The 14,929-nt window shown below is 37.9% G+C and overlaps 1 protein-coding gene across 2 annotated transcripts in view; it reads left to right on the top strand.

Moving 5' to 3' along the window:
• Positions 1-2,538, top strand: part of LRP12 (LDL receptor related protein 12) — a 96,941-nt gene extending 94,403 nt beyond the window's left edge. For both annotated transcript variants that reach the window (XM_054497583.2, XM_054497584.2), the window contains one exon: positions 236-2,538. In XM_054497583.2, the coding sequence (XP_054353558.2) occupies positions 236-1,102 (867 nt within the window). In that variant the 3' untranslated portion in view covers positions 1,103-2,538. The remainder of the gene's footprint in view (positions 1-235) is intronic.
• The last annotated feature ends 12,391 nt before the right edge of the window (positions 2,539-14,929 follow it).

Here is a 14,929-nt window from a genome sequence, read left to right as displayed (position 1 = left end):
AAAGGGAATATCAAGAAAAGTTTAAACAAACCATGATTCAAGTTAGATTAGTAGATTAGATTCTGTAGTAGGATGAACCCCCATAGGTAAGAGAATTTAATTTTTCCTTCTTAGACCCAAAAGCAACAATGAGTAACAGAATTTTTAGCCACAACACATGCTTAATAGAAGGGTGTTTTTTTTTATCTTAGTACCTTGTTGTTAACTATCTTAAGATCTTTTCTTATTTTTGTAGGCTTCTGTTTTGGAAAATCTGAGGCTAGCGGTACGATCTCAGCTTGGATTTACTTCAGTCAGGCTTCCTATGGCAGGCAGATCAAGCAACATTTGGAACCGTATTTTTAATTTTGCAAGATCACGTCATTCTGGGTCATTGGCTTTGGTCTCAGCAGATGGAGATGAGGTTGTCCCTAGTCAGAGTACCAGTAGAGAACCTGAGAGAAATCATACTCACAGAAGTTTGTTTTCCGTGGAGTCTGATGATACAGACACAGAAAATGAGAGAAGAGATATGGCAGGAGCATCTGGTGGGGTTGCAGCTCTTTTGCCTCAAAAAGTCCCTCCCACAACGGCAGTAGAAGCGACAGTAGGAGCATGTGCAAGTTCCTCAACTCAGAGTACCCGAGGTGGTCATGCAGATAATGGAAGGGATGTGACAAGTGTGGAACCCCCAAGTGTGAGTCCAGCACGTCACCAGCTTACAAGTGCACTCAGTCGTATGACTCAGGGGCTACGTTGGGTACGTTTTACATTAGGACGATCAAGTTCTGTAAGTCAGAACCAGAGTCCTTTGAGACAACTTGATAATGGGGTAAGTGGAAGAGAAGATGATGATGATGTTGAAATGCTAATTCCAATTTCTGATGGATCTTCAGACTTTGATGTGAATGACTGCTCCAGACCTCTTCTTGATCTTGCCTCAGATCAAGGACAAGGGCTTAGACAACCATATAATGCAACAAATCCTGGAGTAAGGCCAAGTAATCGAGATGGCCCCTGTGAGCGCTGTGGTATTGTCCACACTGCCCAGATACCAGACACTTGCTTAGAAGTAACACTGAAAAACGAAACGAGTGATGACGAGGCTTTGTTACTTTGTTAGGTACGAATCACATAAGGGAGATTGTATACAAGTTGGAGCAATATCCATTTATTATTTTGTAACTTTACAGTTAAACTAGTTCTAGTTTAAAAAGAAAAAATGCAGGGTGATTTCTTATTATTATATGTTAGCCTGCATGGTTAAATTCGACAACTTGTAACTCTATGAACTTAGAGTTTACTATTTTAGCAGCTAAAAATGCATTACATATTCATATTGTTCAATAATGTCCTTTCATTTGTTTCTGATTGTTTTCATCCTGATACTGTAGTTCACTGTAGAAATGTGGCTGCTGAAACTCATTTGATTGTCATTTTTATCTATCCTATGTTAAATGGTTTGTTTGTACAAAATAATATCTTATTTTAATTGAAACGTTTATGCTTTTGCCAACACATCTTGTAACTTAATATACTAGATGTTAAGGTTGTTAATGTACAAAAAAAACACCCTTATACTCACCTGCGTTTTCATTTGTTTGACATTTGTCTATTACTGGATTTCATTATCATATGAACTTGTCAAAGGGAAACAAACTTTGTCTAAAAATTTTTCTCTTACGTTTAACTTAAAATGATGTGAAATTTAGGCAGAGTTGGATAAATTACTGGCAAAAACAAAACTCTTTTATAAAGATTTTCTAATGTTGACTTTAATACTCTAACATGGTACAAACCAAATGGTAAAATCCCAAGTCATTTCTTTTTCCATCTCTATTTAGCAACAGAATTAAGTGGATGAAGATATTCTACTATGCATTAAATCTTGAACTTTATAAAACATGTACAAAAATTGTACAAGATAAGTTCCAACTGGTAATGTCTTTCCCTAATACAGGGTTGCGCTTGCATTGGACCCTAGGGATTTGCACTAAAATTATATCAAGGTCTCAGATGAGCTTAGTGCACAAGCACTATCACTTTAAATACTATTATTTGCTACCACAGCGACTATATATTTCCATAGCTTTTGGCTGGGGGCGGGGGACATTTTTATTACAACTTGAAATTGCTTTGCTGGTTTCATATTTATTTGTTGTATTTAAAAAATACATTGTTGTAAGAGTGATTTTTTTCAATATATTTTATTCCTGGGGGGGATCATGCTACACTCTCAAAAGAAAATTAAGAAATCATTCAGATCATCCCCCCTTTTTAAGTAGTGTGAATTGCAAAACCCAACATATTTTTTTTTTACTGTCAATTGCCGTTTATTTATTCTTTAGCTGTCTGTTTTAGTAGTTTAATGATTATGAAAAATGTATTTGTGTGTGATTTGCTATTTATTAAATTTTAAGTACTTTGCTGAATGTCATTTTAAAGCATGTTTGAAGTCTTGTGTATTTGTCTGTGTTATGCTGTCAGGAGGAACTGACTAAGATGTTTTAATATGTATCAGAAATTAAAATGATTTTTTTTATTGCCTTGAGGTACAAACATGCTTTCAAAGTTGTTCTTTATTTGTTGAATTTTGGTGCATATACAAATTCAGGACATAAAATATGCAATATATCTAGAATAAAAATGATTAGAAGATCATTCCTTAACTACTTTATAGTAAAGTAGTAGCTTTTACCAGTACTCAAGGGTAAAATTTTCTAAGGACTTGAATATTATTTTGCTTGAGACTGCCCTTCAATTGATGTATCTCACAAGATGAGAGAGTTTAATTGATTAAACTGCCTTTTAATTGATGTATCTCACAGGATGCAGTAATACAATCAGTTCTCTTTTTAAATTGTTTTCACATATATTTTAGACCCCTATAGTATATTCTACTGGCAGAATTTGGGTTACCAAATAATCTTTTACGCCCTAGTACTAATATACTATCAAGTATAAGGGTTTTGGTTTTCTAGCATATGTTTTAATTTATTATTTTAATTAACTAATACATCTTCCTGGTTCAAACAGTAAAATGTAAATTCCTCTTCTATCCCAAGACCCATCTTTTAGTTCACTTGAAAGAGACACATATCAGTACCAGATTCTTGTATATCTCTCTAGAAATAACCATATATGTACATAGGCATAGCAGTACCATATATAGTAATGCAAATTGTAACATACTATGCATACATTTTCTGTACCTTTTCTCAAAGGGAAATAATACATCATTAGAGTTTGAATATTAAAAGTAAGATCAAACATTTCTGTTATTTTTTTTACATTTAAATCATTGATCTCTCCTGAATTTAGGGCTTCACTATCTCTTTTCCAGATGACTACCTAGTTTTCACAAAGCTATTTGTTAAATAATAGATCCTTTCCTTACTAATTTGAAATGGAACTTATATAGTACATTTCCATATTATTTGGGTATGTTTCTAGACTCTATTTTCTTCTGTTGATCTGCTTTTCTCTTTTTGTACCAATCCTTTATTGTTTTAGTAACTGTGATTTTTAAATGTTTCAAATATTCTTGTTTATATTTCCATTTGAATGACAGAATCAATTTGTTGAGTTCCACAAAACATCCATGGGTACTTTTTTTTTTTTTGGACAGTTTTAATTTTATAGATTAATTTAGGGGAATTTGACATCATTATCATGTTAAAGCTTTTTATCTAAACCATGGTGCACTATCAAAAAATCATGCCCATTCGTCTTTTTTTGTTTCCTTCAGGTGAATTTTACACTGTACAGAAATCTCATACATTTTTAAGAGTTTTATTTTTTAATTTTTACATTTTATTGCCTTTATTAATGAAATCCTGTTTATAATTTTGCCTAATTTTAGTGCATGTAAAGGCTAATTATTTATGTTAATTTTCTACCCGGCTACCTGATTCCATTTTTTTTGTTGTTTGTAATAGTATTTCACTTAATTATTTTGTGTTTTCCAACTACACAGTCCTGTCATCAGCAAACACTGATAATGTAACCATTGTTACAGTTTGCATTCCTCTTTGTATCTTAATTGCATTGTCTAGTACTTCTAAAATAATGTTCAATAACTGGCTATAATGAATTGAGTTGAGATAGATTTAATCATATTAAGGAGTATCAACTAATCCCTATTTTTAAAACTTTTTAAAGACTGCATGTTTAATTTTATCACATGCCTTTTCAACATCTGTGGAGATGATCATATGATTTTTTTTCCTTTGATCCTTTAAGATGAATTTTACTAATATATTTTGTAATTTTGCACTATCATTACATTCTTTAAATAAATTCTTTTTGGCCATGCGTATTTTTTTAATATATTGCTAGACTGCACTTCATATTTTATTTAGGATATTTGCACTTGTATTAATCAGTAGTCTATAGTTTGTGCATGCATACACGTGTTCACTTTGAGAAGTTTAGTATTTTATGCTTGTGGATTTGGAAACTTCCTTCCTTTTACAATGCCCTAGAACAGTTTAAATAGCATTGGAATTTTCTGTTTCTTAAAATTTCAGTGAAATTATCTGGGTTTAGTGGATGTTTGGCAAGCAGCTTTTTGACAACTTTGTTGGTATCATCTAGGTAATTAATCCATATAGTTTTTATATCCTATCTGGATCAGGAACCATCCATTTAATCCAAGTTTTCAAATTTATTTGCCTAGTTGAGGAAAGTTAACTCTTCGTCTTCTATGCGTGTGGATGTTGCCCTTTAGTTTGTATTATGCTTTCTCTGTTCTTTTCTTTTTTTTTTTTTTTTTTTTTTTTTGAGACGGAGTCTTGCTCTGTCGCCCAGGCTGGAGTACAGTGGCACGATCTCTGCTCACTGCAAGCTCCGCCTCCCGGGTTCACACCATTCTCCTGCCTCAGCGTCCCAAGTAGCTGGGACTACAGGCACCCGCCACCAGGCCCAGCTAATTTTTTTGTGTTTTTAGTAGAGACGGGGTTTCACCGTATTAGCCAGGATGGTCTCGATCTCCTAACCTCGTGATCCACCCCCCTCAGCCTCCCAAAGTTTCTCCCTTATTTTCTTGATAAAGGTAGCTAACAGTTTACCTACTTTTTTAATTGTGTATTTTTTTATTTTCCCCAAACTGCTTGGATGTCTCTATTCTGTAATTTTGTTCTTTCTAATTAGTTGATTTCCACTTTAATAAGTTTTCCACATTTTGCTTTCCTTGATTTATTTTGTTGTTTTTTTCTAACTCGAGTTAGCATGTAACTTATTTATTAATTCTTAAGAAGAGATTAAGACATGGACTTAAGTGTGAGCACTGCTTAAGGTGAATCATTTGGCTGCATTAATGTTGTCATTACTGTTATTTTCTAAATGTTCCTAAGTTTCAGTTTTGATACGTTCTTTAATCCAAAAGTTGTATAAGAGAATTTTTTTCTTTGCTTTTTTTCTAGGTAATGAGAATTTTTTGGTGTGAGTCATAGTTTTGTTTTCTGATTCTTTTCATTTTATGGCATCAAAAACAGAATGTTAAGAGTATATGTGTTGGGGGAGCGGTTATTGTCTTTCAATTTTTAAATGTCCCAAGAGCACTTTTAAAATGTGTTATTTCTTTACAGGTTACAGATTTTAGTAGGAATTACTCAGATTTTAGATCTTCTCAACAGGATACAGTCCTTTGTCTTGTCAGTCAGAGCACCAATATTAGTAGGGAAGAGAATGGAAACAAAAGGAGCTGTATCAGAAGGGATCTATGGGCCAGAAGCCCTGTTATTGGCTCATGTCATACACTAGCACTAAGAATATAAAAGCACAGGATGAAGGGGTCTTTCAATAAGCTGTTGAGGTCTTAATTCTCACTACTGCTTACCACCGTCATCCACTGTTAATCTGGAAATAAGTGGGTAAGACAGGCTAAATGGGATAAAGGAAGAACAGGTTCATTGAATTCTCTAAGTGTTTATTGAGCACCTACAACAGACCCAGGAACGTTCACAGCAGTTTACAGCGGCCCTCTTTTCACCTGCTCCACCATTCCCTCACACCTTTTACCCCAAATTCCAAGGGAGAAGATGACAGCAACTTGATAGGACCTGCTTTACTCAGGAAGGTCCCTGTTTAAAAATTGGTAGAAGCAGGCAGTAGAGAGAAAGGCCTTTTCTCTGAATACCTGAACTCTTGTTCAGGAATAGCATACAAATTGCAAATTGTATATAGTTATTGGCATGAGCTGATAGCTGGCTGTGATTGCATTTTTTTTCCTAAGGTAATCAACATTCAAGGCAGTCAAAGGATGCTAAGTAAAATTCACAGAATTTTAGAGCTGGAAGGAATCTTAAAATGAAGAAGTAACAGACATAGCTGTTTAGGCAGGAATTTTCTAGACTTCAAAGAAATCAATTATATACCCATATTATGTTATACATAGAGGTAAACGTAGGCCATGTATGCATACATGGTTTACCATCATGTGATGTCATGAGGTTTTTCCTATTAGAAGTCAGGCCATTCTGACATTTTTGCACGTGCCTGCTCCTAAATGTGTGTATCCCACACCATGATGGTATTCACACCATCAAATGCTATTCTGCGAGCCTTTTACCACTTGCTGCTTCTGCATTATAGGAATTTTCAAAGCAAAATATTTGCCCATTGTTGAATGCCTCACCTGCCAATTTCTTTATATGTATCCTTGGAATCTTCACAGTCCTGTGAAGTAACAAACTTACCTTCTATTTATCCAAGGCCATATAGCCAATAAGGGCAGAACTAAGATTTAACCTTAGTCGTGCCTGACTCAACAGCTGTGAATAAGATGGATCATAAAGTGAAGTAAGATTTATCAGGAGAAATATGTATCAAGCTGGAGTTGACAGACCTGGATTACTATGCCAACTCACTGAGCCTCAGCTTTGTCATCTTGAGGTAAGGATAATAGCTTCTTCATAAGATCATTGTGAGGAATACAGATAACATGTGTAAAGGCCTTAGCACTTGTTCTGTCCATCTATTGCTGCATAAGAAACTACCCCCAAACTTTGTGCTTAAAGCAACCACAATCATTAAGTTTTCTCACAAATCAGTAATGTGGGCAGAGCTCAGTGGTATTGGTTCATTCTGCTCCTCTTGGCCTCTGCTGGAGTTGGAGAATATACTCCCCAAAGAGCTCACCTGAGTGACTGGCAGGTTTGTGCTGCCTGTTGGCTGGGTGCTCAGCCAGGAGCCTGGGATCCTCTTCATATGAGTCTCCTCTAGGTTGCTTATGTTTCCTTAGAGCATGGAAGCTGGACCCAAGAATGAATGTTGCAGTATACAGAAGCTGCAAGGCTCTTAGGACAGAGTCTCAGACATCCTAGAATTTTATTAGGTTGGTGCAAAAGTAATTGCGAGTTTTGCCATTACTTTCAATGGCAAAACTGGCAATTACTTTTGCACCAACGTAATACTTCTGCTACATTCTACTTGTCAAATCACTGGCCAACCCAGATTCAGTGGGAAAAGAAATAGACTCACCTCTAAATAAAAGGAATAGCAGGTAAGTCATTCCATCTTTACCCCAGCACAGTACCTAATACATAGCAAGAAACATTAAGTTGCCATTAGTAATATTTTAAGTAGAAAAAGTTTTACAGCCCTAGAAATTTATTTGCTAAAAGGATATAAAATTAGCTCCACTGTCATGTGAGGCGTGTATGTGTATCTCATATCTGTTTATTACAAATACAAGGATAAAACAATTTGCCTTAGCATATTCCATCAGAAATCACAGCATTGATGCAATTTTAAATAAACATATTTAGGCAGTTGGTAAAATTTAAAGATTAGCAGTTATTTCTCTACATTTAAAATAATTTGTATTAATATTTCAACATGTTGTAACCTATAAAATTTTTATTTTTAAATTGCTTAGAGGCAACAGTATAGTGGGTAAAAGTCTGGAGTCAGATTGCCTGGATTCTAATTTCTGTCCAGCTCCTTACTGGCATGTGCCCTTCAGGAAGTCACTTAATCACCTTGTACTTCCATTCTTCATCTGTAAAATGGGGATAATAGGGCTACTGGAGGATCAAACAAATTAATATACATAATGCTCTTGGAACAGCATTGTAATACATACATAGCAGCTCTTGGCCCATAGTAGGTGCTGTGTACTGTTTGCTATTATTGTCATTGTTTAAATGTTAAAATATCTGACCAGGTACGGTGGCTCATGCCTGTAATCCCAGCACTTTGACAGGCCAGGTGGGCAGATCACCTGAGGTCAGGAGTTCAAGACCAGCCTGGCCAACATGGTGAAACCCTGTCTCTATTAAAAATACAAAAATTAGCCAGGTTTGGTGGCGCATGCCTATAATCCCAGCTACTTGGGAGGCTGAGGTGGGAGGATTGCTTGAACCCAGGAGGTGGAGGTTGCAGTGATCCGAGATCACACCACTGCACTCCAGCCTGGGTGACAGCGAGACTCTGTCTCAAAAAAAAAAATCTCTGAAGCTTACATTTAAATAAGCTATTGTACATGAAAAGTTCTAAAATAATAGTGGTTTCTGAAGAGAAATGGAAACAGGTCGTTTTCCATTTCTTATGTGTGCTTATTCCTAGGATCATGAAAGTGAATTGCAACCCAGAACAAAGGTCAATAAGAGAGCAGGGGAGAAGAAAGGATAACAGCCCACTTGTGATAAGTTAATAGAATTCCAAGACCAAGCAGACACAGATGTAAGGATCCTGCAGAGTTCAGGGGGCCCAAGGAAGTTACCTTAGTGACAGGGAACTAACACGAGGTCTTTACAGAACTCCTAGATCTGGATGTTTTTCAGATCACGTTGTTACCTTGTTGTAGCAAACACTGCTAATTGCATACCCAGTATCCATGAAAAGAAAAGCCTCATTTTAAGGGTGATGGAAGAGAAAAAGCCTGATTTCACTGAGCAGTTGCATCAACCTTGGCCTGGCTATCTCTGGACTTCTAGTTCCATGAAAAAAATAAACCTGTATGTATTTAAGCAACTGGTAGGCTTCTCAGTTACCCATGGAGTAACCTTCTTAACCAGTCTACTGGCTCTTAAGTCAGGAATAGTAACGGTGGAGTAGAGGATTAAATGAGATGATGTGAATGCAGCAGAACAGTGATGAGGAGGCACATATCAGTGGAGCTCAATCAGTGAGTTCAATCAATGTAGGTGCTCTGTCAATGTAGCTCCAGTTGATGGGTTCTCTTAATAAACTGCTTATCTTTGTGTTCTCCTAACAGCAATTCTATTTATATGTTGGACTCTCCTGCAAGATTTCATTTGAACAAAGGGTTTTAAGGATTAATACAATTTGAAAACCAGTGTTAGAACATCACAGGATGTCCTAGGTGTGCCAACCTAGGACACACCTGGTTTACTGAGAATGAAATGAGAGTTTGCTTAGAGTGTTTTCCAGTAAGGATAGTGAGGTGTCAATTAGGGCAGGTTTTCCCATATGTTGGAAGGAAGCTCAAATCCCAAAAAGCTTAATATCCCCCAAAAAGTGACTTGGAAGCTTTACTAAGAAGTAATAGAGTACAGTGAGATGGAAAAGCATGGGCTTTGGAGTCAGGCACATCACAATTTGAATTCTGTGTCCACTACTAAAGTACTAGAGAGGTTTTTTTTTTTTGACGGAGTCTCGCTCTGTCACCCAGGCTGGAGTGCAGTGGTGTGATCTTGGCTCACTGCAACCTCCGCCTCCTGGGTTCAAGTGATTCTCCTGCCTCAGCCTCCTGAGTAGCTGGGATTACAAATGCACGCCACCATGCCCAGCTAATTTTTGTATTTTTAGTAAAGACAGGGTTTCACCATGTTGGTCAGGCTGGTCTCCAACTCCTGACCTCGTGATCCGCCCGCCTTGGCCTCCCAAAGTGCTGGGATTACAGGTGTGAGCCACACCACCCTACCTAGAGTTTTGTAACTGAATAAATCACTTGATTTTCTTGTCTCATCTGGAAAATGGGATCACACCTACCCTTAAGGGTTACCAGTGAAAAGATCAAATTTTTAAAAAAGCAAGAAAAAAATTATGCAGAAGCCTTTCCTGGAGCTTTACACATAGAGATTGAAAACAAATTTTAATTGTCAATATCATAGATTCACTTTCCAAAATAAAACAGTCTTTTAAAAGAGCTCCCCTATACCATGTATTAAGCATTTTGTGTATTACTAGAGCTTTCTGAAAGAGCAGGTTTATTATAATAGCCACTGTCCTGTTTTCTTGGTTACAGGGCAACTTGTGGCTGTATCTCAATGAAAACCAACTTCACTAAACAAAGGGAGAGTGATGTCTTGGCACACTCCTTTTTATTATTTACAGAAGCCAAAATGAAGAAGCTTCCATGGAGCCCTAGAACAGAAAAGACGTGGCTACTTCCTGTGGGCTTAGCAACATATGTTGAGCTTGTAATAATAACAGAAGTTATGATAAAAAGCAACATATAAACAATATTCAATGGAATATTCTCAATTGCATTATAATGGGAGCAGCTTTTAAAGATATTTCTATATTACTGCTGAGCTCTGATTTCAAGTGACCCTGGAAATTCCTTATAGATTTAGTTTTCCAAAGTCTGAGTTACCTTAAATATAAATTTTGTACAACAGTCCCCACCTGTCTGAGGTTTCACTTTCTGTGGTTTCAGTTACCCACAGTCAACCTTGGTCTGAAAATATTAAATGGAAAATTCCAGAAATAATAATTCATAAGGTTTAAATTGTGTGCTGTTCTGAATAGTGTGATGAAATCTCATGCCATCCAGCTTCATTCCATGCAGGATGTGAATCCTCCCTTTGTCCAGCTTCTCCACACTGTGGACATTGCATGCCCCTGGTCACTTAATAGTGGTCTTGGTTATCAGATCAATTGTTGTGGTATCACAGTGCTTGAGTTCAAGTCACTCTTATTTTACTATTCATATTGGCCCCAAAGCACAAGAGTAATGATGTTGGCAATTTGGATATGCCAAAGAGAAGCCGGAAAATGTGTTCTTTAAGTTAAACGTTGGAAGTTCTCCACTTAATAAGGAAAGAAAAAAAACTGTAGGCTGAGGTTGCTAAGGTCTATGATAAGAACAAATCTATGTGTGAAATTGTGAAGAAGGAAAAAGTATATGCATAGTATGTATAGGGAGGGTTTGGTACTAACCTCAGTTTAGGCATCTACTGGGGGTCTTGACAGGTATCCCCCCTTATCAATGGGGGGATTTTCATTTTGTGAGTTTTAGCTGCATCCTGTTCCTATTTCCTTTGGTGGCACTTTGCACATTGACATTTTTTATTGAGATTTTACCATACAACCTAATTTCCATTTCTCTATCTCATGTTGCCGTTAGAGTAATTAGTCAAAGGCTGGGCTTGGCTTGGTGGCTACACCTGTAATCCCAACACACTGAGAGGCTGAGGCCGAGGAGGGAGGATTGCTTGAGGCCAGGAGTTTGAGACCAATGTGAGCAACATAGCGAGACCCTTGTCTACTAAAAGTAAAAATAAATTAGCTATGCAGGCATAATGGCAAGTGCCTGTAATCCCAGCTACTTGGGAGGCTGAGGTGGGAGGATCGATTGAGCCCAGGAGGTCGAGGCGGCAGTAAGCTATGATAGCATCCCTGCACTCCAGCCTGGGTGACAGAGCAAAGCCTTGTCTCTAAAGAAATTGTTTTAATTAAAAAGAGTTGTTAGCCAAGTGTGCAAGGCAACTGTTTGTAACCAATTCCTTGCTTTTGAGTAAACATAAGCATTTATTGGTACTTCCTGAGTACCAACCCTCATACTAGATGCCTTATGTACTTTGTTTCTAATACCCAGAACAAATATGTGATGGATGTTCTTATCCACACAAATAGCAGAAGCAGCAGCATCAATAAGTACCTCCATCATTGGGATTGGAAGCAGTATAGCTCTTGGAAGTTGAACTAATTCTTTATTGTATTTTCACTTACAGAATAATTGAGGGATTTAATTTTCTATTTTAAATGTTATAGCCTCATAGTAAGGATTTATGTTTTATTTTGGAATTATATTTGCTTTACAAAAAAATATAAAAATATTAGAAAACAACCACGTCGCAATTATTGAGATGGCTGTAATAAAAAAGACAGGGAATAACAAGTATTGGTGAGGATGTGGAGAAACTGGAACCCTCATACATTGCTGGTAGGAATGTAAAACGGTGCAGCTGCTCTGTAAAACAACAGTCTGGCAGTGTCTCAAAAGTTAAATGTAGAGTTACCATATGACCCAGAAATTCCACTCCTAGGTATATACCCAAAAGAAATAAAAACGTATCCACACAAAAACTTGTGCCCAAATGTTCATGACGGCCTTATTCACCAGAGCCGAAAAGTGGAAACAAGGCAAATGGCCATCACCTGATAAATGAACAAACAAAATGTGATATATTCATGCAGCGTAATATTATTTGGCAACAAAAAGGAATGCTGTGCAATGAACCTCAAAAACACTCTACGTGAGAAAAAGCCAGTTACAAAAAAACACAAATTGTATAATCCCATTTATATGAAATGTTCAGAAGAGGCAAATCTACAGAGACAAAAAGTAGATCGGTAGTTGCTCAGGGCTAAGGAAGGCAAAAGGAATTTGGAAGGAGGTGGGTATCAGAGGAAAATTGTGCTACACAGTTAAACAGTCAAGGAAGACTTTTCTAAGATTATTAAAATAAGGGGAGAGATCAAACTCAAGTCTGCTGAAACAAAAGGTCAGCAGGTTTGGAAGTGCTGGGTGAGCTAGTGGAAAAGTCCTGGAGGACGTAGAAGGGGAGGTTGGTCAGTGTAATTAGGCCAACTGTGCTTGCTAATTTGTACCTAGTGAAGTTAGGCTCCTACCCTTCCACAGAGACTGGGAGAGAGGGGCACCAGCTAACTTGATTACATTTGAAGGAATGGCTCCAGGTCCTTGAGAAAGAGATACTTGGGTTATTAAACTGGCAAGAAGCTGGAAGAGGATCTATCTTCATTTCAAAGGAGCAAATAATTTTCAATTACAAGTTTTCTAAAGTAAATGCTCTAAGAAAAGGGAGGTCAGGGAGGTCAGGGACCTATCTATAATCAGGAAGGAACTTGTCTATAGGCTAGTCAACCTGAGGGGAATAATAATGCTGTCTTTGCCAATGGATACAAAGTTTATTTTTGATATGATAAAAATGTTCTAAAATTAGATCAAATGACTGTTGTAAAACTCTGTAAATGTACTAAAAACCATTACATTGTACACCCTAAATGGGTCAGCTTTATGGTATGTAAATTATAGCTCAATAAAGCTGTGTTTAAAAGATCAGAGAACAAAAATACAAATAATATCCCTTTTTTTCTCTTTGCTTTTAGAATTAGATCTAGCTATTCCACTATAAATAACCTTGTTTATTCTGCAGGAAACAAGTAGTTGCTTTATGAAACTAAAGTTAAAGAAAATACCGGCCAGGCATGGTGGCTCACGCCTATAATCCCAGCACTTTGGGAGGCCAAGATGAGTGGATCACCTGAGGTTAGGAGTTCAAGACCAGCCTGGCCAACATAGCAAAACCCTGTCTCTACTAAAAATACAAAAATTAGCTGGGTGTGGTGGCACATGCCTGTAGTCCCAGCTACCTGGGAGGCGGAGACAAGAGAACTGCTTAAACCCAGTAGGTGGGTTGCAGTGAGCCAAGATCACGCCACTGTACTCCAGCTTGGCAGACAGAGCAGGACTCCATCTCAAAACTAAATAAATAAATAAATAAACGAACAAATAGAGTTGCAGAAAATACCATTCATCTTCCTTTAGTCAAAAACATAAGGCTGAGTGCGGTGGCTCACACCTGTAATCCCAGCACTTTGGGAGGCCGAGGCAGGTAGATCACCTGAGGTCAGGAGTTCCAGACCAGCCTGACCAACATGAAGAAACCCCGTCTCTATTAAAAATACGAAATTAGCCGGGCATGGTGGTGCATGCCTGTAATCCCAGCTACTCGGGAGGCTGAGGCAGGAGAATCACTTGAACCCACGAGGCAGAGGTTGCGGTGAGCCGAGATTGTGCCATTGCACTCCAGCCTGGGCAACAAGAGCAAAACTCCATCTCAAAAAAAAAAAAAAAAAAAAAAAACATAACGTAGTGACTGTACCATTGACATTAAAATTTGATCAAAGTAACTTTGGCAGTTAACCTCTCTGAGCCATAGCTTGTACATCTGTAAGACTGAGGTAATATCTCCTACCTCATGGAGTTCCTGTAGTGATAAAGTCATATATGCAAGGGCTTTATAGTCCAGTGCCAAGCATATTCAAATTCAATAACTGACTATTCCATAAACATTGATGGCGGAATGCCACATGCCAGGCATTGTTCTGATGAGTACTACTCTTGACCTCAAGCACCGGAGCCCTGCTTGAGAGCGGCTCTCCATGGCTCTCCGCACCACATGCCTCCCTAAGGGGCAAGGAATTCACAGGGTTATGGAGACATGAGTGCTACTCTTTCTCCCTCCACTTCTAGACCACACTCTTGGTACCCAGAATCCCAGATTTTCCCATCCAAGTGACCTAAGTCCACATGCGGGCCCTCCCTCGTGTCTTCCTGGGATCTATCTTCCTGGGGCTGGATGGAACTGCTAGCATGAATATCCCAGGCCCCAGGGGAGTGAGGAGTTTGGATGGACTGTGGCTAGGCAGGCTGCGGTGTCCACATGCACGAGCACAAGGCCTCTCATGGTGCAGGACAGGGCCTGGGATAGGAAGAGAAGGGACAAGTGTTTGCCATCCATATTCCTGCCCTGAGCACTGCAAATATTAGGGGCAAGACAGGTTCTGGCACTGGGGATAAGACAATATCCAAAACAAATATGAATATTATTAAAAACACTGAATTATTTCTGCCAACTGGAAGAATACTTATAGTGCATTTAACTTTTTTCTTTTCTCTTGAAGCCCAAGCCCTTTTAGCTCTAAGCACAAAGCTATCGCCCTGTGAAAGTTT

This window comes from Pongo pygmaeus, chromosome 7 (assembly GCF_028885625.2).
Source record: "Pongo pygmaeus isolate AG05252 chromosome 7, NHGRI_mPonPyg2-v2.0_pri, whole genome shotgun sequence".
Classification (NCBI taxonomy): Eukaryota; Metazoa; Chordata; class Mammalia; order Primates; family Hominidae; genus Pongo; species Pongo pygmaeus.
This window is presented reverse-complemented; position numbering and strand designations above follow the sequence as displayed.